The sequence below is a fragment of the Bufo bufo genome, chromosome 1 (assembly GCF_905171765.1).
Source record: "Bufo bufo chromosome 1, aBufBuf1.1, whole genome shotgun sequence".
NCBI lineage: Eukaryota > Metazoa > Chordata > Amphibia > Anura > Bufonidae > Bufo > Bufo bufo.
Genome location: NC_053389.1, coordinates 553046721 through 553074082, shown reverse-complemented (window position 1 = coordinate 553074082; position 27362 = coordinate 553046721). Strand labels below are relative to the sequence as shown.

General features: G+C 45.2%; 1 protein-coding gene across 5 annotated transcripts in view; it reads right to left on the bottom strand.

Moving 5' to 3' along the window:
- PIK3CG (phosphatidylinositol-4,5-bisphosphate 3-kinase catalytic subunit gamma) overlaps window positions 1-27362 on the bottom strand; it is a 113518-nt gene that overhangs the window by 25663 nt on the left and 60493 nt on the right. For all 5 annotated transcript variants that reach the window (XM_040412764.1, XM_040412781.1, XM_040412774.1 and 2 more), the window contains 2 exons: window positions 14042-14172; window positions 7844-7955 (listed from right to left, as the gene is read on the bottom strand). In XM_040412764.1, coding sequence (XP_040268698.1) covers window positions 7844-7955; window positions 14042-14172 — 243 coding nt within the window. The remainder of the gene's footprint in view (window positions 1-7843; window positions 7956-14041; window positions 14173-27362) is intronic.

Here is a 27362-nt window from a genome sequence, read left to right as displayed (position 1 = left end):
GGAATTATAATTATGCAGCTTACATTTTATATATTTTTTACAATGAGATTGTTTTACAATTTTTAATTATATGTATTTATGATGTTGATTAGTATATAACATATGATGAAAGATGACAAATGAATTAATTAGATATAATTGAAACATGATCTACAAAAATGGTTGATAAAAATCACTATAAAAGCTTAAGTAAAGCTGCTGCAACAAAATCCTTGAAGGACTTTATATCCTGAGAAGATCTGCAGCTTTTCCCAAAAAAACGCATGTGCCAAATAAAAACGCACTCAAAACGCAATAAAAACGCAAATAGAAAAATTGAAAAATAATGCAATTTATGAAATACTGGATGAGAAAAAATGGTGAGGATATTCATGAAAAAAGAAAAAATTATATCCAATGCATCTAAAAAGAGAAAAAATGATGTTGATAAATACTCCATGTCTGACTTTTGGAATTCCCAACCAGGAGTATAAAAACCAACCTAATATGGAGTAGGGTCATTACCACTGAAGAAGAGGAGAGGTGTCCTCGAAACGCGTTTGGTTTCTAGTGATCTGGACAAAGATCTACACATGACCCAGCTATAAGAAGATATTCCTTATACTCTGCGGGATAACAGTGCACTGTATCCCTGATCGGACGGAACGGAGCTTGTGCCTTATACAACTGGCCGAAGAAAACACTAAAGAACAAAATCCCGAGTGCCGCCACGTCACTTCCGGAGCGACGATTCTGTCTCCGACTCCACGTGGAACGCTGACTAAGGAACAGCCGGGACGCCGGCCTCCAGCAGCTCCCAGAACACTTGGGCGACTGTCCGACATAAAGGAGAAGGTAAGCCCACATAGTGGGTTGTCATCTATACACTGTCTCAGAGTGCCGGACTGATATAGAGACATGCCCGTATAGCGGGCTGGCATTATATATACCCTGAAATACCGGAGGGATTGATTATCATCGAAGTATACCTATAGAGTGGGTGCTATCAGATACATTCTGAACTGCCAAAATATACAGCCTGCTTGAAAAGGAACATCATACTCAAAGTTTAAAATAACTGAAGTATTTCAATATTGGATCTTTCTTTATCAGGAAAAAAAAGGGAGGTTCTTTTTTTGTTGCCAATTTCTTAAGGACCTGCAACATTGATAAAATGAACTTATCACCTTGATTCATTTGTTACCACTGATACCAGATTGTGTTCATTTACTTACAGTGTATTGAATTGCACATTTTATTATTTTAACCTTTTATGTACCCATAATAAATTTTGTGATCTGCAACCTTACGACTCCATGTGTTGAGAGTGCCAGTCTTCCAATATTCTATATACTGTATCTACATCTGGATTCACACTGATGCACCTTTGAATACGTTTTTTTCATTCAATACGGCTAATTGTGGAAGTTTTCTGCCCGTCAAGGGTTAATGTAGGGGGAGTTAGGGCAACAGCTGCCGCTGGTCCCCTCCTCCCCCATTTGCATATTCCGGACGATGGTGCATCGAAAGATGGCACATCACCCGGCAATGCACCCTGGGTAGATCATCCTGATTTATATTTGGCCTTTACATATTACCTTGCACTTGTACTTAAGCGTTCTTTCTATGCTGTCTATGACGCGAGGGTCATGTGATGCATTACACGTGAACACGTGACCGCTCCTCCAGTGACGTCATGGACATGCGCAATTCCAGTTCCGGGACGCCGTATCCATGGGGCATAGTACGCAATCCTGCATCCACCTGCCATTGAGCTTGCCTGACTCCATGCCTGGCCCTCCTACGGTGTCACATACACAGGTGACAATTATTCACTGTTGATTACCACTTGTGTAAATTATGTATATGTTTTATGCACCGACGGACTTGTATGTTTGAGCCATATGTATCTATGTATTTGATTACATTATCTCTCAAATATGATGTCTGGATATTTTCACATGAAACGTTTTGTACTTTATTTTGAATGTTTTGCTTAAGTATCACTTATGTATGTTAATTTGACACGACCATATAAAAACTCACAGTCGCTGCTTGGGTGAATAAAGGATTCCACCATTTTTTTCACCATTGGATGTGCTGCGGTGTATTAATTTCCTTCATTTCATATATATATATATATATACACACATATATATATACACACACACACACTCTCACCTAAAGAATTATTAGGAACACCATACTAATACGGTGTTGGACCCCCTTTTGCCTTCAGAACTGCCTTAATTCTACGTGGCATTGATTCCAGAAGGTGCTGATAGCATTCTTTAGAAATGTTGGCCCATATTGATAGGATAGCATCTTGCAGTTGATGGAGATTTGAGGGATGCACATCCAGGGCACGAAGCTCCCATTCCACCACATCCCAAAGATGCTCTATTGGGTTGAGATCTGGTGACTGTGGGGGCCATTTTAGTACAGTGAACTCATTGTCATGTTCAAGAAACCAATTTGAAATGATTCGAGCTTTGTGACATGGTGCATTATCCTGCTGGAAGTAGCCATCAGAGGATGGATACATGTTCTCATTCTGTTTACGCCAAAATCGGACCCTACCATTTGAATGTCTCAACAGAAATCGAGACTCATCAGACCAGGCAACAGTTTTCCAGTCTTCAACAGTCCAATTTTGGTGAGCTCGTGCAAATTGTAGCCTCTTTTTCCTATTTGTAGTGGAGATGAGTGGTACCCGGTGGGGTCCTCTGCTGTTGTAGCCCATCCGCCTCAAGGTTGTGCGTGTTGTGGCTTCACAAATGCTTTGCTGCATACCTCGGTTGTAACGAGTGGTTATTTCAGTCAACGTTGCTCTTCTATCAGCTTGAATCAGTCGGCCCATTCTCCTCTGACCTCTAGCATCCACAAGGCATTTTTGCCCACAGGACTGCCGCATACTGGATGTTTTTCCCTTTTCACACCATTCTTTGTAAACCCTAGAAATGGTTGTGCGTGAAAATCCCAGTAACTGAGCAGATTGTGAAATACTCAGACTGGCCCGTCTGGCACCAACAACCATGCCACGCTCAAAATTGCTTAAATCACCTTTCTTTCCCATTCTGACATTCAGTTTGGAGTTCAGGAGATTGTCTTGACCAGGACCACACCCCTGAATGCATTGAAGCAACTGCCATGTGATTGGTTGACTAGATAATTGCATTAATGAGAAATAGAACAGGTGTTCCTAATAATTCTTTAGGTGAGTGTATATATATAATTTTTTATTTTAAATACATTCTGTTTAAAACATTTTTTGTTTTTGTTTCAGCAATCTGCACCTAGAGCCGCCAGCGAGGATCCCCCAGTCGCCTCCAGAGTCTGCGGGAATAAGCGTGGCGGTCGTAGACGTGTAAGTCTTGAATTAAGTAGTTTTAATTTGCATTTTGTATTAGGATTTACATTTAATTTTGTATTTCCTTTTTTTCAGGGTTCCAGAGGCTCCACCAGGGAAGATGAGGAGTTCGGGGTTCCTACCATAGATAACCTGCTCCTCATCCAACTGGTGGAGGCGCGTCCATCATTATGGGACCACTCCGACCGCCACCACGCTGATCATTATCGGACCCAGCGGCTCTGGAGGGACATCTGTGCGGAAATTTTTGAGACCTAGGGGGATCTAAATGCGGCGGCTCAGGAGAAATATGGTAAGTAAAACAATATGTATTTTAATACATTAATATTGTTCTTTTCCTTACATCATGCTGATTTTATTTTTTATGTTTTTTTTCTATAGTCAAACTGGTTACAACGCGTTGGCGCTCTATCCGGGACCGCTTCAGGAGGGATTTTAACAAGGAGGTTCAGGCCCTGAGTGGCTCCGGAGGAACCTCAGGGACTACATACATCCATACGGCGGCCCTGGGGTTCCTACGAAAGGCGATGGCACCAAGAAGGTAAATATTTTTAACAACTGTAAAAAAAAAAAAATATTGTAAAGGGGCTGTCTGAGACAGCGGAGCGTTTGGCTCCCCTGTTTTGGCCAGCCCCCTATGGTATACGGTAGACATAGCATAGAACATGGATGTTTTATTTAAAGAACAATTCCTAACTTTCCTTTTTTTTGTTCCTACAGAAGTGCCAGCAGCAATCGGGAGCCTGAACAACCTCCTGAGGCGGAACCGGAACAGATCGCCAGCGCCAGCCCTCCTGTCCCTCATGTATCGGCTCAGGATAATCCGAGTCCCCTACCGGATCCCTCCGCTCAACAGAGGCTCTTCGGTTTTCGCCAAAATTTGAGAGTCCTGGTGAGCTGGCAGAGATTTGGTAGGCCAAATCGAACTGATTATGCGAACCTTGTAGAGGTAGTTTCCGACGCTCTAGAAGGTTTTGCCGAACATCAGAAGGAGTTTAGTGCTGACTTGAATCGCCGCTGGGAGGGGGCGGAGTCGGCGATTCAACACAGCCCAAACTACCATTATGGGCTAAGCATAATCAGTTTGATGGACTCAATGACGCCCGAGCAGTTGCATGCGTTTAAGATCATGCTAGAGAATGGGTCATGGGAAATTATGTACCGCCCCCAAGAAACACCACCCCCATCCCACACCTACCCCCCATCCCACACCAGTGGCCAGTACCGCCAACCTTTTCCTTCCCACCCCCCCCCAAGCATGTGTTACCTTCTGTCTCTTATTCTTCTCCTGCCCAGTATTTTCCTTCTACTTCTTTTCAAACTCCGTCCACCTCTACACATGCTTGGGTCCCCTCCTCCTCAGACCCTTCCTTTCTCCACACCCCACAATTACGCCCTGCATCCTTTCCTGTGGCCCGTAGTTTCATCTCAGTAGATCGCCAGGACAGGGGTCTACCATTGCCAGTATTCACATAGACAATGGGGGGATTTCGCTTGAATATGCCCCCATTGTCTGATAGGTGTGGGTAACATTGGTAGGACCCGCACCTATATCAAGAACGGAGCGGGGAGCACTGTTGCTGGAGGACAAGAAATTTTCCGTGGTACGTCCACCACCATGCGCTAATACCCGCCTCTCCCATAGAAATGATTCTGTGCAAGTTGAGCTGCCCGCGGGGATATAGTCTTGCACTAATAGATCATATGAGCGCGGGACAATAGCCCAGTTTGCGGCACAACATGGTCAGCATCATGATGCTCTGTACTCCCGTACGCACGATCAATGACGATCAGGGACATATGGCCCGCTAACGAACACTATACATCTTTAAGTGCATGTAGTCGTGTACAAGAGTCCGAAAGGTGTGGTCCATTATCAAAGCCGGACCAACTTTGAATTTCAACAAGATAGTCCTGGAGAAATATAGGAGCATGACAACCCTGGGGATCTGAATACATGAAGATGGGGGAACCTAGAGATGCTACTCTTTCCAAAACGGATCCGCTAAACGGATGCAAAAACGGAAACGAACGTGACAAACGGATCCGCAATACAGACGGATCCGTTTGAACGGATCCGTCTGAATGGCTTCAGTTTGTCTCTGTTTAGTCATTTTATTGATGGATCTGTTTCAAATGCATTTCAAATGGATCAGTTAAACGCCAGTGTGAAAGTAGCCTTAGTCTGGTCAACTATTTAGTGATAGCTCATCTCTATAGGTCTATCCCGAATTAGGGCCGTCCTAGGGCATTTAGGAAGTTCCTGATACAGGATCGGCCCTATCGGGGAGGCTATTCCGTAGTTGTATGCAGGGTACACAGTCTTAGGGTCAGATATATGGACAGTACCCGAGATTTTCATCTTCACCCTATCTACAAGACGGTGAACCAAACTATATTTGATCGTGATAACATTGTCTAATTGTCATTTTGGATTGTTATTTTTTGGGGGTGTTTTATTAATATAGATCCTAATAAAGGTTATGTTTTATGAGGGATAATCTGTGAATTACGGTACAATAATTGAGACAAAAAAAAAACCTTTAAGGTGCATGCCAATATTTGTGGAGCCACCATTTGGTGCAAATACAGATGCCAATCTCTATTAACTTAGTAAATCTAGACACTGGATTTTTTTCCCATTCTTCCAGGCAAAATTGCTCCAAATCCTTCACCTTAGATGGGTTGCATTGGTGTACATCAGTCTTCCAAAACATGCCACAGACTCTCTATCAGGCTACTTCCACACTCGCGTTTTGTGCGGATCCGTCATGGACGGATTTGCATCTGTTCAGAATGGATCCGTTTGTATTATCTTTAACATAGCTAAGACAGATCCGTCTTGAATACCATTGAAAGTCAATGGAGGACGGATCCATTTTCTATTGTGCCAGGATGGATCCGTTTGGCTCAGTTTCATCAGACGGACAGCAAAACGCTGAAAGCAACATTTTGGTGTCCGTCTCCAAAGCAGAATGGAGACTGAACTGATGCAAACTGATGCATTCTGAGTGGATTCTTTTCCATTCAGAATGCATTCGAATGCAAACTGATCCGTTTTGGACCGCTTGTGAGAGCCCTGAACGGATCTCACAAACTGAAAGCCAAAACGCCAGTGTGAAAGTAGACTTAGATTGAGGTCCACTGTAACTATTTAGACTTATCAAGTCCATTACATAAATTTCAAATTAAAATAAATTTAAATCCCAGGTTGTAATGAAACCAAACAAGAAAATCACCAAACGGGGTAAATACTTTCACAAGGCACTACAAATGTACAACAATCAGACATAACATTAAACCACAAAAAAACTATTGTGTAGGTTTCCCTTGTGCCATCCCAAAACAGCTCTGACCTGTCAAGAAATCATCTCCACAAGACCCCTGAAAATGTCTTGTGGTATCTGGCACCAATACACTAGCAGCAGAGTAATTGGGATTTGACTTGTTTTTTCAGCAGCTCTCACAGATGCTTGATCCAACTGAGATCTGAGGAAATATTAGGCCAAGTCAACACCTTGAACCCTTTGTCATGTTCAACCCATTCTTGAACAACTTTTGCAATGTGGCAGGGCACATTATCCTGCTGAAAAAGACCACAGCCATTAAGGAATACTATTGACATGAAGGGGTATATCTGGTCTGCAACAATATTTAAGTAGGCAGTATGTTTCAAAGTAACATCAACATGAATGCCAGGACCCAAAGTATCTCAGCAGAACATTGCCCTGACCATCACACTGCTTTCCACAGCTCACCAGCTTATTGTACATCCAGTTGCCATGTTTTGATGCTCACATGTCTATTGTAAGACCTTTCTGGGGTGGACAGGGGCATGCATATCCATAATGACTGGTCTTTAGCTATGTAGACCCATACACAATGTGCTGAAACAGCCAACATTAACTTTTTTCAGCAATTTGTGCTACAGTAGCTGTTCTTTATGAATCAATGAGCATTGGGCACCTGTATCCAGCTCACCGGTTGTAAGTCATTGTACCACTTTTGGTAGGCACTAACCACTGCTTACCAGAAACACCCAACAAGACCTACTATGTTGGAGATGTTTTTCCTGCCTCCAATACATCAACAAAAAACTGACTGTTCACTTACAGTCTAATATATCCTACTCCTTGACAAATGCCATTGTCACAAGATAATCATTGTTATTTACTTCACCTATTAGTGGTTTATGTAAGTAAGTTATGGATGATCGGTGACGTATACTGCATATACTTATATTTCTAGAATAATGTTCTGACGTCAAACCATAAATGCCTTTATGATATTTATGAGATAAGAAAAGAGAACATTCTAGGCTTAATGCTAATCCGTTTTCATTTCCCATGTCACTGAGCCATTATGAGCTGTTAAATATTTAGCAGAAATTAAATATTTAAAGCAATCCTGTGTTAGATGAAAAAAAATGACACTTCATTTCATGTTCACCTAAAAAGTACACACTAAATACTAGGCAAATAAATATCATCTTACCTGTTTCAGTTACCATTATGTTGTCATTGTGCCTGTCCCCAATTCCAAGTACAAAGGTTGCTACACAGTATCCAGCACAGGAATAGACAAACCTCTCCACCGCTGAGTTTAGCTAGTAAATAGTGAAATGATAGTGTTAGTGATATACACTAGAGAAACTCAAATGTAACGCTTCATAAGTAAAACATTCACCTGCTTTATGTAAAATCTCTTTAGAAAACTAGCCTGAGGGATTCTTAAAAACGGAGAAAATCCCTAGAATGTAAAAACTATTGTTAAAATACTAGTTTGTTGACCATGATAAAAACATTGTGGGGGGAGGGATTTATCAAGACTGACATTTCATACTCCAGTCTAGCTCTCCATTGTTCTAGAGTCAGACATGTGTAATGTATTAACCCCTTCACGCATTTGGACGTTACTGTACATCCAAATTGCAAGTAATTTACTGCATTTGGACGTACAATAACATCCAAACTGCTTACAGGGGCTGTAACTTACAGCTGATACTCTGCTGCTATGGCCAAAATCGGTGCTGGCACCAATCTCGGCCGTTTAACCCCATAGATGCCGCTGTCAGCAGCTGCCTGCGGCATCCAGGGGGTTGAGAGAGAGGAAGCTCTCTCTGTCTTCCATCGGGCCACTGCTGCTGCGTAAAAAAATAAAGTGAAAAAAAAAGTGAAAATTTATATATATTTTTTGTTTCATTTTCAGCATATAAAAAATAACAAAAGAACAGACAGGGAACAAAAGATATAAACAGTGATGGTTCCCAAATATGCACAAAAGTTTGTTACACAATTATCATTATTCACCAGGAGTCTATCATTAACCTTTTTTTTTCCCCCCCTCTTTTTAATTCCTACATATATCATAACAAATTATAATAACAAATTATAAAGACATGTTATAAGCCCCCCCCCCCCCCTCCCTTGGTGGTGGTTTCTACAAAAAAAAAAAAAAAAAAAAGAGAAAAGATTGATTTCATGATCTCATATCGGGGATTTCAGTCTGGGATCTCAATCCTCCCTCCTTCGTTTCCTATTTTCCTTTCCTTTCCCATTTCATTATATTAATTCTAAATTTTAAGCACATCTCACCTACTCCTTATCTCCCCCCTTTCCTCATATCCATTTACCTTCCCTGTTCTTTTTTATTTTATCTTACAGGCATATTCATATCTCTGCACCCTATCACATAGGTTCTTCCATTCTTCAATATTTGGTGGTGCGTCCGCCGCCCACTCTCTAGCCACCACAACCCGCACCAGCATCAATCCTTTGGCCCATTTCCTTTCATTTTTGCTGTCTAAACCTATTTTCCTAATATATCCGAGCACCGCTATAGAAATTTAAAGTGGCGCAGTGCACCCAGTTGATCTAATTAGCTCCTGAAATACCTGCGTCCAATACACCTGAATAGGAGGACAATACCAGATCTAGTGAATAAAATCCGCATTGTTCGCTTTGCACTTCCAGCATCTAGAATCTTTCGTTTTATACATTCTACTCAGCACCCAAGGGGTGATATAGGTTCGGTGGAGAATGAAGAACTGTATCAACCGAAAATTGCTCGATAAAGTGCTTCTTTTTATGCTTTTATAAATGCATCTCCAATCAAGACTGTTAGACTCTACTTCTAATGTCCATTTTCTTTCACTATTAAACTTAGTCACACCCCCTAGCCCCCTTTTAATTTTTTTATATATCTGTGAAATTGATATTTTAGTCCCGTTACTGTGATAACAGAATTCTGCAAATTCTGAGTGTTCAGTGACTAAATACTCTTTATTCTCTGTTGCGTCAAATGCGTGCTTTAATCGGGTATATCTATACCGTGTAAGGGTGTCTAATTCTATACTAAGCCCCAGTTCCTCTAGTGTCCTACACTTTCCTTTCGCCTCAATCTGTGAGATATACTTTATATCATTTTTTCCCCAGAATACATAGTCATCCAACTTCTGAAATTCACCTAAATTTATATTCCCCCATATAGGGGTAATCTTTAGTGAATAACTTATCCCCAATAGTTTTTTAACATTAACCCATACTAAGTGCATCATATTACTAATTGGACACTTCCTACCTTTTATTTTAATAATCCCAGTTTCCAGGACACTAATAATATTGTATTGAGGACCTTCGCCCACCAAGAAATAACGCAGTCTATCGTCCTCTGTCATTAACCACTGAAGCTGGGATGCATAATAATAGGCTCTGAAACAGGGGACGGACAAACCACCATCTTCTTCATCTAACCACAAGTACTTTTGTTTCAGCCTAACCCTTTTTTTCCCCCATATTAGATCATTTATCAATCCTTCCAATACACTAAAACAGTGATCCTATCCACACAGGGCAGGAGGAAATAACATAAAGAATCTGCGGTAGCAGGACCATCTTGATAATGGCAATTCGATCTGCCTGTCGCATCAGTAATCTTTGCCAAATACTTATTTTGTTTTTAACCCTTTTTAGCAGGGGGGAGATGTTAAGTTCTATATAGTGTAGTCGCGAACTAATTTTTATTCCAAGATATTCAAATGCTTCTGTGGGTTTTAATATTTTAACATTAATGTCCGTTCGCATAGTTTCATAGCCGATGGGGAGCAGCACGGATTTCATCCAGTTCACCCTAAAGCCAGAAATCCGGCCGAACTGATTTACTATCCCCATCAGGTATGGCACCATTTGCGCCCCCCCTTCCAGAAAAAACAGGATGTCATCCGCGTATAAGCATATTTTGTCTGCTACACCCCTTCCCCCAAACCCCCTAATATTGTCATCTGCTCGCACCTTACATGCCAACGGTTCGACGAATATGGCAAACAATAAGGGGGAAAGTGGGCACCCCTGCCTAGTTCCTCTTTGCAATACTACCGACTCGGATATCTCCCCATTAATTTTGATCCTCACTTTCGAATGGTTGTATAGCAATTGCACCCATCTAATATATTTTTCCCCCAAGTTCATCTCATGCATTATTTTCCAGAGGTATGCCCACTCCACCCTGTCAAACGCTTTCTCCGCGTCCAGTGACAAGATGGAGTGGGCACCCTCCCCGCTCACCTGGATGTTCAGCAGGGCCCGTCGGATATTTGTTTGAACCTGACGTTTCGGGACAAACCCTGACTGGTCTGTGTGTATTATTTTTCCTATAACTCTTTTTAGGCGGTTTGCCAGTAGTTTAGCACATATTTTAAAATCGGTGTTGAGAAGAGAGATGGGGCGATACGAGTCCACCTTACTCTCATCTTTCCCCTTTTTTCTTATCAAGGTTATTACCGCCTCCGAAAGGGAAGCAGGAAGCTCCCCCTTGTCCATAGATTCATTAAGGACCCGCAGGAGTACAGGGAGAATCACCTCACCATATCTTCTATATATCTCAAAGGGGAGACCATCCAACCCAGGACTAGAATTACCCTTTATAGACCCGAGGGCATCCCGTAATTCCTCCAGCTCCACAGGGCCATTCAGCGAGTCCCTGTCCTCCTCGGAGAGACTAGGGAGTGATACACCCTCCAGAAAGAGACTTATATCCTCACACCCCCCTACTCCCTCCGTGGAGTAAAGGTCCTTATAGTATTTAACAAATTCTTGCGAAAAATTAATATTTAAATAAAATAAAAATAAAATAAAAATAAAATAAAAATAAAATTAAAATGGTCTTTTCTCATATCCGTTCATTTATGTTATTACATTTTTTTTATAAATAAAAAAAATACACATAATTGGCGTCCGTAACAACCTGATCTATAAAGGTATCATATTACTCATCCCGCGTAGTAAATGCCGTAAGAAGCACAACCGCGCGAAACGGCCGTCGCTGCCATACACCGCTTACGCAGCTTTTGTTCTAAGTGAAGGTTTGTCCGCCCCAGCCCTGTGCTGCTTTTGTGCATATCTTGCTATTCGCAATAAATTAATGGAATGATGATATCCTGCAAGTGGTGAGTGCCGCCGATTTCTTTACTTCAAATGTGTCTGCAGTGTCCGTGGCATTGTGTTGAATGTGGTTTCAACTTAGGGTACTTTCACAGTAGCATTTTTCGTTTCCGGCATAGAGTTCCGTCACAGGGGCTCTATACCGGAAAAGAACTGATCAGGCATATCCCCATGCATTCTGAATGGAGAGTAATCTATTCAGGATGCATCAGGATGTCTTCAGTTCAGTCATTTTGACTGATCAGGCAAAAGATACGGTTTTATCTCCGGCGAAAAAACGGAAGACTTTCCCGAATGCCGGATCCAGCATTTTTCCCCATAGGAATGTATTAGTGCCGGATGCGGCATTCAAAATACCGGAATGCCGGATCAGTCCTTCCGGTCTGTGCATGCGCAGACCGGTAAAAATGTGAAAAAAGATACAAGACGGATCCGTCTGTCCACATGACAAGCAGAGAGACGGATCCGTTCTTGCAATGCATTTGTGAGACAGGTGCGCATCCGGATGCGTCTCACAAATGCTTTCAGTCACATCCAGATCGGCGGATCCGGCGGGCAGTTCTGACGACGGAACTACTTGCCGGATCACACTGCCGCAAGTGTGAAAATAGCCTTACATGGTTGAGGAAAGATTACTGAATGTTGAAAATATTGTTACCATAGACCACTGCAACGTGGAAGATCACAGTACTTGCATTTAAACTAAGAACATAACTCTAAGTGCATGTTGGCCATGATCTCTAAATGTTTATAGCTTAACCTGATATTAGCCATTAACTTTTCCCTTAACTTACTGTAATTCTTTGGATAATGTATGAAAATAAAAATGTAACGGGAATTGGGTGGGAACCCACTGTACCAACTAACCGGTTTGACTTTGGGAACTGTAAGGGCGTTATCCTCATGAACCCTTGGTTTTCACCCTTTAACCCTTATACAGGGATCTTGTCTTCACTGCAGGAGACCCACCAGGCTGCTACCTCTCAACACAGTCCCGGTGTAGTTGACGGCATCTTAACTCAGGCAAAGAGGTGAAACAAAGGGGGTCATTTATTAAACAGAAATACGCCTAAAGTAGGCATATTTGTGGCTCAGATTGCAGCGCAAAGGTCCTCTGTACTGCAAACTGTGACTTCCCCCATGGCATCGGTGGGGAATGGGAGGGGCTGATAGGCCCATCTCATCCATCATTTTGCCTAGTTTAGGTGTAGAAAATGGTCTGCATCCCTTCATAACTCTGGCAGATCCACCGCCAGTGCAGCACCTTATTAAGGCTAGTTTCACACTTGCGGCAGGACGGATCCGACATGCTGTTCACCATGTAGGATCCGTCCTGCGGCTATTTTGCCGTGCCCCCGGGCCGCTGCTCCGTCCCCATTGACTATAATATGGACTAAAAAACCTGACATGCAGTAATTTTAGTCCGGCGGCTTTCGCCGTGCTGCGCCGGAGCTCCGCCCCCATCCCCATTATAGTCAAGGCGGACAGAGCGGCGGCCCGGCGAAATAGCCGCAGGACGGATCCGACATGGTGAACAGCATGTCGGATCCGTCCTGCCGCAAGTGTGAAAGTACCCTAAGACTGGCGTCTAAAACGCTGGTCTTAACAAATGTCCCCCAAAGTGTCCAGAATAAATAGGAGGGCTGACCAGCACCTTAGTCAGCAGCTGAACAGAAAGCAAGAGGGGAGGTTAATCTTTACAGTATCACAGAGAAGTTTCCCTGAATACTAGCTTCAATACACCCAGGGTAAGCAGCAGACACAGTTTGCCACTGTAACAAAAACTGATTTTGTTTAGGATCTGTAATTTCTATGGATTAGTTATGAAGATCCTTACTTTTGTGGAATGTCAGTTGCTGCTATCTAAATTCTTCTAAGCTGTATTTAGATTATTTTTAGAATACACTTTGTTGTTAGCCATATCCACCCTGGTATTCGCATTTGTGGTTATTTTATACCTGTTTTGTAAAATTGTACAATGTTGAATATTATTAGCATGCTAGCTGAAGACTATTTCAAGTGGAAAATAGCTCTGGAGGTAAGTATGAGTATTTGTATCACGCTTTTGTCTGTACCACATAAACTGTTGAACCATTATACACTGAATCTCATGTGACAAATTACCTGAAATCAGTAATTAATTACTATCTATCATTTTCAAATTCAATAAATTTCAGAAAAAATGCAAATATTCACAGAGGTTTTTGTTACCGCTATATAACCTGGACTAAATATTACCATTATAAAATAATACCTTATCTTCAAGTGGACATTTTTCTTTCAACCACTGACTTAGAACTTCATCTTTAAATGCTCCAGTGTTTCCAACCGTACTCTGCTGTATCTGAGCAATGGTAGTAGCGTCTTTGACAATTTCAATCATCCCTGAAAAGTGAACAGATATAAGAAAACAAATAGAATTGCTTTGTACACAAGTCAAGGTTTTACCAGGCAGCAGCAAGACGACTAAATACACAAATAAATCTACATAAAGAAACGTTACTAGTTCATAAGCAATACAGCAACAATAATTATTATTATTACTATTAAACATAAATGATATAAATGGCCAAATAAATTTGCCTATTCTGTACAGCCTATTTCCTCAATTAATTCAATATAAATAAGGCCTGCTTGTCCAACAGTTTTTCTAATTTCCATAGATTTCAATGAAAAGCTATGGCACAAAAACGGCAAATATTTTCAAGGTAGCTGAAAGTCCTAGAGGTGGAACCTGTACTTATGATGCATTTGCTGGCTCTACTTCTCCCCCCCCCCCCCTTCTCCGTTCTTTTGGGGTTGCACGGGGTTCAGCCCTAGGTCCTCTGCTCTTGGACAAGCTATCAGCAGATTTGGCTTTCAGTACAATTCCTATGTATATATGCTGACGACACCCAATTATAGGCTTCATCCCGTGACATCACCCCTGCCCTACTACAAAATACCAGTGACTCTCTGTGAGCTTCTATTAATCTGGTCCTCGTTCTGTCTGAAATTGAATCCTTCAAAACTGAACTTCTTGAGTTTTCAGAATCTACTAATCTACCTAAACAAGATATTTCTCTCAGTGTGCAACCATTACGCCTAGGCAGCAGGGATACAGACACAGTTCTTTCCTTTAACGCTCTATATTCAGTCACTTGAAAACTTGTCAGACCCATGCCACCTGCACCTCAAAAACATCTCCAGAATTTGCCCTTTTCTTTCTGTGGAAATAGCAAAAACTCTTACAATTGCTCTGATTTATTCCCATCTCAATTACTGTAACTCATTACTAATCAGTTTTCCCCTCACTAAAGTCTTCTCTCTCCAATGTACCCTGAGTGCAGCAGTCAGGCTCATCTATCTGTGCTACACCAATGCTTTTACCCTGTGCCACTCACTGTAGTGGTTGCCTACCTGCTATTAAATGAAATTTAAACTTATCACACTTACCCAAAACAATCTCCACTGCTGCATATAACTACATCTCCTCCCTAATATCTGTCTACTACTCCACCTGTGCTCTATGCTCTAAAAGCTACATTCACATGATATGTGTTTTGTGGTCCGGAAAAAAAACGGATGACGTCCTTATGGTGTCTGTGTTTTTTGCGAATCCATTGTAACAATGTATATCCTTGTCCGCAAAACGGACTAGAATAGGACATGTTCTAATTTTTTTGCGGGGCTATGGAATGGACATACGGATAGTACACGATGTGTTGTCCGCATTTTTTGCGGACCCATTGAACCGAATGGGTTCTCATCCAATCTGCAAAAAAAAAAATAATGGAACGGACATGGAAACAAAATACATTCATGTGAATGTAGCCTAAGGCCTCATGCACACGACCGTTTTTTTTTAAGGTCCGCAAAAACGGGGTCCGTAGGTCCGTGATCCGTGACCGTTTTTTCGTCCGTGGGTCTTCCTTTATTTTTGGAGGATCCACGGACATGAAAAAAAAGTCGTTTTGGTGTCTGCCTGGCCGTGCGGACCCAAACGGATCCGTCCTGACTTACAATGCAAGTCAATGGGGACGGATCCGTTTGACGTTGACACAATATGGTGCAATTGCAAACTTATCCGTCCACCATTGAATTTCAATGTAAAGTCAGGAGTCCCTATTATACCATCGGGTCGGAGTTTTCTCCAATCCGATGGTATATTTTAACTTAAGGCGTCCCCATCACCATGGGAACGCCTCTATGTTAGAATATACTGTCGGATATGAGTTAGATCGTGAAACTCAGATCCGACAGTATATTCTAACACAGAGGCGTTCCCATGGTGATGGGGACGCTTCAAGTTAGAATATACTAAGAACTGTGTACATGACTGCCCCCTACTGCCTGGCAGCACCCGATCTCTTACAGGGGGCTGTGATCCGCACAATTAACCCCTCAGGTGCCGCACCTGAGGGGGGTTAATTGTGCGTATCATAGTCCCCTGTAAGAGATCAGGGGGTGCCAGGCAGCAGGGGGCAGACCCCCCACGGCCACCCCTCCCTCCCTCTATTGTATTAATTTCATTGGTGGCCAGTGTGCGGTCCCCCCGGCCCCCCCTCCCTCCCTCTATTGTATTATTTTCATTGGTGGCCAGTGTGCGGCCCCCCCTCCCTCCCTCTATTGTATTATTTTCATTGGTGGCACAGTGTGCGGCCTCCCCCCCCCCCCCCCCGTCGATCATTGTTGGCAGTGGAAAGTTCCGATCGGAGTCCCAGTTTAATCGCTGGGGCTCCGATCGGTAACCATGGCAACCAGGACGCTACTGCAGTCCTGGTTGCCATGGTTACTTAGCAATATTAGAAGCATCATACTTACCTGCTGCGCTGTCTGTGACCGGCCGGGAGCTCCTCCTACTGGTAAGTGACAGGTCTGTGCGGCGCATTGCTTAATGATCTGTCATCTGCCACCAATGAAAATAATACAATAGAGGGAGGGAGGAGGGTCCGGGGGGGGGGCCGCACTGGCCACCAATGAAATTAAAACTGGGGAGGGAGGGGGGTCTGCCCCCTGCTGCCTGGCAGCCCCTGATCTCTTATAGGGGGCTATGATATGCACAATTAACCCCTCAGGTGCAGCACCTGAGGGGTTAATTGTGCGGATCACAGCCCCCTGTAAGAGATCGGGTGCTGCCAGGCAGCAGGGGGCAGTCATGTACACAGTTCGTAGTATATTCTAACTAGAAGCGTCCCCATCACTATGGGAACGCCTCTGTGTTAGAATATACTGTCGGATATGAGTTTTCACAAAGTGAAAACTCAGCTCTGAAAAAGCTTTTATGCAGACGGATCTTCGGATCCGTCTGTATGAAAGTAACCTACGGCCACGGATCACGGACGCAGATACCAATCTTGTGTGCATCGGTGTTCTTTCACCGACCCATTGACTTGAATGGGTCCATGAACCGTTGTCCGTCAAAAAAATAGGACAGGTCATATTTTTTTGACGGACAGGAAACACGGATCACGGATGTGGCTGCAAAACGGTGCATTTTCCGATTTTTCCACGGACCCATTGAAAGTCAATGGGTCTGTGAAAAAAAAAACTGAAAACGGCAAAACGGCACAACGGCCACGGATGCACACAACGGTGGTGTGCATGAGGCCTAAGACTGACATACTCCATAATCTGAATGTCCAACCCCCATCTTCAAGACTTTACTTTGGCTGCACCAGTTCTCTAAAATGTGCCACCACAGACAAATAATTTAAAGGGGTTCTCCGGGAATTAAAAAAATGAAAATACTTAAATATTACTTTATTATAAATATATTCTCAAATACCTTTCATTATTTATAATGGCTCGTTTTGTCTGGGGAGCAATCATCAGGGGAAACAAAATGGCCGCTGTCCCATTAGTTCACACAAAACCTGTCCTGATCACACATGACGACAAGTTACTTTACAACACTGAGGTAAATAGTTGCCTCATTCTCCTCCTCCTCTCTACCTGTCAGCTGAATCTTTGGGGAATTTAGTTCATGAGGAGACATGAAGTACAGAGAGGATGGACAGGACAGGCTGTGGTAATGTGGAGCTGTGGTAATGGAGACTGTAAACAAGTGCTGCTGCTCATTAGCCACACCTCACCCTCCTCTCATGTCTCCTCATCATCTCCATTACCACAGAGATTAACCTATATTCAGGATCATGATTCCTGACAAGCAGAACACAGAGGAGGATGAGGCAGCACTGTGGTTCATTGTGGTGAAGTAACTTATCCTCTTTTGTGATTAGGACAGGTTTTGTGTGTACTGATAGGACGGTGGCCATTTTATTTCTCCTAATGATTGCTCCCTAGACAAAACAAGCCATTCTAAGTAATGAAAGGTATTTGTGAATGAATATATATATATATATATATATATATATTATAAAATAATATTTAAATATTTGCATTTTTTTAATTCCTGGATAACCCCTTTAATTCCCAATATCCACAGTCTCCCTTTTTAGGCAAGATTATCATATTCCCTAATCTGATTATCTCTGTTTATCTCCCTTCTAATACAAATGCACCCCTCCCCCCAAACACATACACATACATATATCTGGCATACACAGATACTGGCTTGTGACTGGCTAATGTAGCTTTATGTGTAAAATGTCTGGACCATCGTAAAAATAAGCACATTTAGCTTTTGTGTTACTGGTTTCCTCATAGATGGTAAGTAGAGATGAGCGAATTGAAGCTGACAAAGTGGAATGAATGCAAATTTCCTTGCGCTTCGTGGTAACGAATCGCATTTTTCCTAAAATGGTGGCTACACGTGTGAGGACTGAGGATATGGGGCAAGGAACTCTGGGAAGGTGGGATCACACAGATTGACATGTCTGCATGCAGCCAATCAGCAGCCAGCCAGCCCTGTGATGTCACAGCCCCATAAATACAGTGGCCATTTTAGAGTCAGACATTTTCCAGTGTTCAGAGTGCAGGGACAGACGTGTGAAGGCGCTAGGGATAGCAATTGGAAAAACCTGATTGTGAAAAAAAATAAAATAATGATTTATAAGTGCAGGGAAAGGATAAGGAGGAATCATTTCACAGCATCTTAGTGCAAAGAGAGACGTCAGAAGGCGCTAGGGACATTGATAGGAAAGCTATTTACAAGTGCAGGGAAAGATTATTTGGGGATCCAAAGAGCCATTAGATAGCTCTGTCATTCCAGCCATTTGTTAATGGGCTGCAAGTGCTATGTTGAAAAGCCTTTAGTGGCTTATATCTTAGTATCTTTAGTATCTTATATCAGTACTACAAGAAAAATATATACGCATTTCACTTCTGCAGTTATTTCTGGTGAAAGCGTATAGGCCGCAGTGATGGCTAACTTCCGGCACTCCCGCTGTGGTGAAACTACGACTCCCAGCATGCTCCATTCATTTCTGTGGAGTTCTGAGAACAGCCAAGCAAGTGTACATCTTGGGAGTTGTAGTTTTACCACAGCTGGAGTGCCGGAGGTTAGCCATCACAGGTATAGGGTCTTAATTCAGTAAAACAAGAAAAATATATTCTCAGTTCACTTCTGCAGTTAATTGTGGTGAAAGCGTTTAGTGGCCTATTTCAGTACAAAAAGAAAAATATATTTGTCGCTTTTAGGGGTGTTTGTTTGTTTAGTTCAGCTACAAGTATGTCTGGCATACACAGAGGAGTGGCAGAGGCCTAAATGTTTCTGGCGCAAGCAGAGGTCGCAGCAGAGTAATGGGGCGTGGCAACAGGAGTCGCAGCGAGAGACCTGAGCTCCCGGAGTCATCTAGCGGTCGTGTCTTGACCAGCAACCCAGCGGTTTTTGATTGGTTAACTCAGTCATCCACGTCATCCCAAGTGACATCAGACATCCCCAGCCGACAGTCGGTGGGTTCGTCAGACAACTCTTAGTTGGCATGGCCCGGGAGCAGGCCCTGTGCCCTCACCTGTCCTCAACCTGCCTCTGTCCTTTTCTGTTCCTCACCGCGAGAAGTACTATATGCTGTGGGATCAGCTCCACTTTTCAGTGAGGAAGAGCTAATAGAGGACAGTCAGAAGCTACTGCCCAGCTAGATCTGGAGAAGACATCCGCCGCTTCCTCCGCTAGGTGTGCAAGTAGTGATAAGGAGAGTGGCGGAAGAGCTTGTGTTGTGAGTGGCTAGGCTCCTGACTCAGAGACCATTGAGGAGGACATCAGTGACGTGCAGACACTACTCGATGATGATGAAGCCAATCGCACTTGGGAGCTGGGTGAAGAAGGGGCTTCGTCATCATCAGGAGAAGAGGGTGGCAGCTTGCCCGTCAGGCAGAGGCTGAGCCAGCAAGTTGCTAGCGTGGTCGGGAGTCAGAGGGTGGCAGCAGTGGGAAGTCGGGAGCCAAACAGGCATGGGGAAGACCACCCGCTTTGCAGAAGCCTACCTGCCCGTAAAGGAGTGGTGTATGGGTTCACGGAAGCAGCGGCAGTAGCAGTCAGCCAGTGAGTAGTGTTGGGGGGGAAATTAGGTACTCGGGGGTGTGGCAGTTATTTGTGAAGCTGCCGGAAGAGGTCAACATGGCCATATATATATATATATATATATATATATAATGCCAACACTTTACAATCCAGGGTGCATGTACAGACAAATTTTAGACATTACAGATTAGCAAACTAATCAACAATTCCAACTCTAACCACGAAGGGCCTGGCTCACAAGAGCTTACCATTAGAGATGAGCGAATTTTAAAAAAATTCGATTCGCCAATTTTTGGGGGAAAAATTTGCTTTGATCCGAATTAATTTGCGTCGAATTACGTTATTTCAGGGCTGCAGAGAGCCTTTTTAGTTGTGTAGAACACTGTGCCTTGCAGTAACACGCATAGGTAGTCTGCTGTGGTAGTGAAATAATACCGTGAGTCAGTATGACATGCACATGACAGCGGTCGCTCTTAGAATCACTGCATGCTTCACTTATTTGGGCAGTCACGGGGCCAAAACTGACCAAATAACTCAAGTATCAACTCGGCCTTACAGGTCTACGTTAGTGTCAAGAAGAAGCGCACTCCTTTTACACCCTGTCTACAGAACCTGTTCCATTAAACGCTTATACAAGTAGAGCCCCCCTGACAAAGTGGAGAGGGTGTCAGTAGTAAGTTTGTGTTGACGTCACTGATTAATTTGCCTTTTCTCTGATCCGTCAGAACAATAACCCACAAAATACGGATCCTGTCTGTGGAGCATACGCCTTCACTCGGTCAGCATTTGCTCAATAATCCATCAGTATTGCTAATGCCAAAAAGAAAACAGGAGTGGATCTAAAACAGAGATGACACATGAATGGAATATTTGCATGTCTTCTGTGTTTTGTACCCACTACTGCTTTTGGCTACCAAATCATAAGCCAATTCTGATAGGACCATACAGGCCTTATAGCTGTTGCACAGACGGGATCCGTTGTGCGTCTCATTTTTCCTTCCTTCTGACAGATCAGAAGAAAGGTTAAATAAATGATGATATCAGCGAGGCGGAAAAGCAAAATAGTGGCCCAGTCATGAAGTGGGGAGGGTGGGAACAGCATGAGAAGTCCATAGAGCTATAACATATTGATGAGGTGGAAGCAGCATGAGGAGACCACAGAATGGCCCAATGACAGAGTGTGGGGGTGGCGGAAACCGCAGCAGCATCAGGAGGATACCACAGAGTGACAAGGTGACATAGTGTGGAGATGGCAGCAGCAGGATACCATAGAGTGGCAAGGTGACATAGTGTGGAGATGGCAGCAGCAGCATCAGGAGACCACAGAGTGGCAAGGTGACATAGTGTGGAGATGGCAGCAGCAGGATACCACAGAGTGGCAAGGTGACATAGTGTGGAGATGGCAGTAGCAGCAGCAGCATCAGGAGACTGCAGAGTGGCAAGGTGACATAGTGTGGAGATAGAAGCAGCAGCAGGAGGATACCACAGAGTGGCAAGGTGACATAGTGTGGAGATAGCAGTAGCAGCAGCATCAGGCGACCACAGAGTGGCAAGGTGACATAGTGTGGAGATGGCAGCAGCAGCAGGATACCACAGAGTGGCAAGGTGACAGTGTGGAGATGGCAGTAGCAGCAGCATCAGGAGACCACAGAGTGGCAAGGTGACATTGTGTGGAGATGGCAGTAGCAGCAGTTGCATCAGTAGACTACAGAGTGACAAGGTGACATGGTGTGGAGATGGCGGCAGCAGCATCATCAGACCAGAGTGGGAAGGTGATATAATGTGGATATGGCAGCAGCAGTAGCAGAAGGAGGATACCACAGAGGGTGACATAATGTAGATATGGCAGCAGTAGGAGGATACCACAGAGTGGCAAGGTGACATAGCGTGGAGATGGCAGTAGCAGCAGGAGCATCAGGAGACCACAGAGTGGCAAGGTGACATAGTGTGGAGATGGCAGTAGCAGCAGGAGCATCAGGAGACCACAGAGTGGCAAGGTGACATAATGTAGAGATGGCAGCAGCAGGAGGATACCACAGAGTGGAAAGGTGACATAGTGTGGAGATGGCAGCAGCAGCTGCATCAGGAGACCACAAAGTGACCCAGTAACAGAGTTGGACGGTGGGTGGCAATACCAGTACCCGCTGACGAAGGTGGGTGAAAGAAGGAGAACTTGGCATCAGATATGTGGCATCTGGCAGGTTGCAGCACCAAAGTAGTAGCTGAGACAGGTAGTTAGAAGAAACCGGCCTCTTCTATCAAAGTGTTGGTATGGCACCATGGATGATCTAATCTGATGCATCAGGAATTGGTGGTTGGAAATCCTGGCTGATCCACGCCTGATTCATCTTGACAAAGGTCAGCCTCTCCACATTTTGGGTGGACAGGCAAGTTCTCCTTGGGGTAACTATGGGCCCTGCCGCACTAAACACCCGCTCTGATGCCACACTACTGGCTGAGCAGGACAGATTTTCCAGGGCAAACTCTGCTAGTTGCAGCCACAAATCCAGGTTGGCTGCCCAGTAGTCCAGCGGATCTTCATTGTGGGTTGGCACGGTGCTGTCCAAGTATGCCACCACCTGCTGGTTCAGGCCCTGCTCCAGGTCTACCTGCTGCTGCTGGTGAGTAGTTTCTTCACTATGCGGGTGAAGAAAGCTACTCAGACTGCTGCTGATGGAGCTGGTACTGCTCCTGCCACCCCTCCCCAGCAGCCATGGCAGTGGAACGTGAGCGCAGAGGGCCCCCGGTCAGACCTGCGAGAGGATGGATGATGGCGCAAATAGGCAGTGGCCAACTGACTAAATAGGATTTCTCTGTAGTAGTTCAGTTTGTCCTCCCTCTCGGTGGGTGTAAAAAAGGCCCCCATTCTGGCGAGGGTCCAACAAGGTGGAGAGCTAGAAGTCATCCCTCTGCCGAATGGTGACAATTCAGTTGTCATTACGCAAGCAAGTGAGCATGCATCGGGGGAACTCCCTGCCTCCATCTTCACTGCATACTGCCACGGTGTGTCCGGGTCCTCTGTCTCATCTTCCTCATCGCCCTGTAGCTCCTCTGGCTGCTCCTGCTCCTCCTGTCCTGTCAGCTGAGTAGAAAAACCACCCATTTCTCTACACATTGCCTGTGCTCCAATGTCCTCCTCCCCCTCCTCCTCCTCTTCCCGTCCAGCCCCTACAGGGCTCATGTGGCCGTGAGATCTAGGCGCCACGTCTCCTGTCCTATGACCAGCTATTGTTACCAGCATCTGTTCCAGGACATGAAGCAGTACAATGACGTAGTTCATCCCGTAGTCCTGGCGACTGACAAATAAAGGCCTGAGCAAACGGCAGGTGTCACGCATGAGCTGCCACTGGCTGACATAGAAGTTACACAGTGGAGCACTCCTATCCGCTTGCATCATCAAGAAATCGTTGATGGACTTTCTCTGTTCGTATAGTCCAGGGCTGGCCAACCTGCGGCTCTCCAGCTGTTGTAAAACTACAATTCCCACCATGCCCTGCTGTAGGCTGATAGTTGTAGACAGTCTGGGCATGCTGGGAGTTGTCGTTTTGCAACAGCTGGAGCGCCCCTGGTTGGCCAGCCCTGGTATAGTCGGTCCAACATATATAGGGTGGAATTCCAACGGGTGGAAACGTCGCATAAGGGGGATGCCGTTCTGCAGCTCAAGGAGGGTGTGCTTTGCGGTGTACGAGTGGCTGAAGTGCATGCAAAGTTTCCTGGCCATTTTTAGGATGTCTTGCAGATGGGTGGAAGACTTCAGGAACCGCTTGACAACCAGATTGAACACGTGTGTCTTGCAGGGCGCATGGCTCAGCCTTCCTTGACGCAGCAACAACACATTGTTCTTCCCGTTGTCGGTTACCATGGTTCCGATTTTCAGTTGTCGCAGATAAAGCCAGGATTCGATTTCTTGCTGAAGGACATGGAGCAGTTCCTCCCCTGTGTGACTCCGTTCGCCCAGGGAAATGAGGTGCAGAACAATGTGACACTGCCGTGCCATGCACATGTGGTATGCTGGAGGGGCACTGTGAATTGTCCCTGCATTGGAGGCTGAGGACACGGTGGAGGATGAGGAGGCAAAGGCGGACATTGTCGCAGGACCAGCGGCGTGGCAACGTGGAGGCGGAAGCGGCGTCACCTGGCCAAGTTGCTGGTGTGGCTGTGCAGAATACACATTCACCCAGTGGGCCGTAAAGGTCATGTATTGTCCCTGACCGTAGTTACAGCCCCACAGGTCGGCGCTGCCGTGCACTTTGGCAGACACCAACAGGGTCAAGGACTGGCCCACCTTCTGTTCTACATGTTTGTGCAGGGCTGGTACTGCCTTTTTCGCAAAGAAATGATGGCTTGGGACTCTCCACCTCGTCTCGGCACAAGCCATCAGTTCTCTGAAAGGTGCAGAGTCCACCACTTGGAAAGGGAGGGACTGAAGCAGCAGCAACTTGGACAGGAGCATGTTCAGCTTCTGCGCCGTTGGATGCGTGCACGCATACTGTTGTCTCTTGGCAATCGCTTCGGTGATCGATTGCTGACGGAATGACTGACGAGGAGCAGGAGCATCAGGAACAGCAGACGATGATAGCGACAGACAGCTCCCTTCGGCTGAGGTAGTGGAGGCTTGACTGCCTGAAATCGGGTGCAGCGTGCCACTGGGTGATGCAGCGGTTGCTGCAGCAGACTGGACCACCACATCGGAGCCAAGGTTCTCCCAAGCCACTTTATGGTGACTCTCCAGATGTTGACGCAAGGCCGTGGTGCCAACATTGGCACCCTGGCCACGCTTCACCTTCTGCCCACATATTATATATATATATATATATATATATATATATATATATATATTTGTGTAAGGGGCTTACGGTAGTACAGTGAAGAGCCCTGGGAAAGCAGGGAATGAGTGCAGTCGGTTGTGGTGTGCCGAAACCGAGGATGAGGTAGGCCTGAGAAAGAAGAGGGCCTACCCAAGGAAAAGATATGGAAGAAATGAGTTGTAAATGAGTGGAGTGGTGGGAGGGTCAAAAGCTCAGACCTCAATGATGCAGGAGCCAGGTAAGGGGAGTGCCCTAAATAGGCTGGAGGCGGACCTCAGCCCCTCCCACAAATCCAGGCAATCTGCCTTAATACTTGTGTAAGGGGCTTACGGTAGTACAGTGAAGAGCCCTGGGAAAGCAGGGAATGAGTGCAGTCGGTTGTGGTGTGCCGAAACCGAGGATGAGGTAGGCCTGAGAAAGAAGAGGGCAAAAATGGAAATAAACCAGTTTATTGTAGCCAATTGATGTATCAATAGCTTGACCCGACATGTTTTGGAAAGCCACTCTTAACTCTTGTGTTGGATTGGGAATGTATTGCGCGTAAGCGGATGACTCCCAGCGCCCCAATTCCCTGATGACATGAGTGAGGATGTTGGCACTGGAGGCCGTGAACGTGGCTCCAATGCGAAAGGAGTGCCCTGAGTAGTTGGCTGCGTTGAGGCCTAGTTGTGTGAGGGATGACCCGGCATGGGTCATGAAGGTGGTAGTGGTGAGTACCGAACCATGTAGTTGAAGTAGCAGTTGAGAGGGTAGAACTTGTGACGCTGATTGTAAGCATGCAGGACCCTGACTGGACACCATCTGTTGTGCGTGGGGTAATATGAAATGTTGACGGGTAAGTGCTGACTATTCTTGGAGTGAGGTAAGGACAGGATGTAGTGAACCATGTGTTTTGACAAGTGGGAGACAAGAAGACAAGGTGAGGTTCGGGTCATGGAGGCTGTAGTGAATTTCCCGGAACTCAGGAATCCGTAGAAGGCCAAGTAAATTGCCGTTTTGATGATGGAGTTGGTATCTGTTTCAAGAGGCGTGGCGTCCAGTAAGTCGGATAATGCTTTGAAGATATGATTGATTATGGGTAGCCTCTGGGCTGGACGTGCGGGTTCCGTTTCCTGAATACCTCTGAGTATGGATTTGATCTGGTGCGAGGACATGAAGCTGATGTTATTGGGGTGTATGATTAGCATATGATGTTGAAATGCCAGTGAGATATAGTTTGATGGTGTTGTGTGACATTTGAGTTTGAGGTGGCAAAAAGAAGCAACCCCGGAAGAGACGTCATGACAAAAGGGTGCGTGATGTTGTGTTCCAACAGGGACCTGTTGAATAGTGTGAACGCTCTGTTGTATGTTCTATGTGTATTGTCTGATAGTGCTAAGTGGGACAAAGACTGGCTATGCCGCATGATGCCTTCTAATCCAGAATGAGCTGTTTGAAATGGAGTGATGGAGGCCGTGGGTGACGCTGATGAGAGAGCTTGATGAAATGCCTGAAATTTGACGCAAGACAGATTGTCAGCTGCCGTATTGCACACCCCCCGGGACATGGAAACAATGTAAGAAGAAATCATTGCAAGCGGCCAACCAAGGAAGTCTCCGCAGAAACCTCACGATTGTGAGAGATTTGGAACGATCCTGTTGATGAACTGGCAGGTCGTATGGTTGTCTGAATAGCACCGGACCGACATGTTTGCCCATGAATGACCCTACGCTACGGCAGCCGCCACGATGGGGTAGATCTTGAAAAGCGCTGAGGCAGTGGAGAATCCCTCCAAACCCCGGACCGCAGGAGGCCAGCTGCCCCACAGCCAATCGTTCCCAAAAATGGCCGCGAAGCCTGTGGTAGATGCCGCATCTGACCAGATAGAGGGGGAAGAGTCCGACGGCTGAGGGAGAAACAAGCTCCCGCCATTCCAGGTGGACAGAAATCTCCCCCACATGCCCAGACCTGCCGCAGCGTGGGCATCCAGGGACAACCTGTGCGAGTCGTGTAGGAAAAAAGGGGAGAGGTGCAGAAGCCGTGATATAAATGAGCGACCCTGAGGTGGATGCGCATGGCAAAGATCAGGGAGCCCAGCAGGGACTGCAGTTCTTTGCGGTTGCCGGTGCTGAGTTGAAGGTAGTTGTCTATGTGGGCGAGAATGTCCTGGATCTTCCCGGATGGCAAACTGGCTTGCATTGAGGCTGAATCCAACTGGGTACCCAGGAAAGGTGATGACCGTGTCTGGCCCTTCTGTCTTCTTGGTGGCGATGGGTACCCCAGGTTCCTCCTCCGGTATTATGTGCGCCGGGCTGACTTCTTGGTCCTCCAGGCTAACGGTCGACGTGATCACTGGCAATCCGGCCGGCGCCGGTGACGCTGCC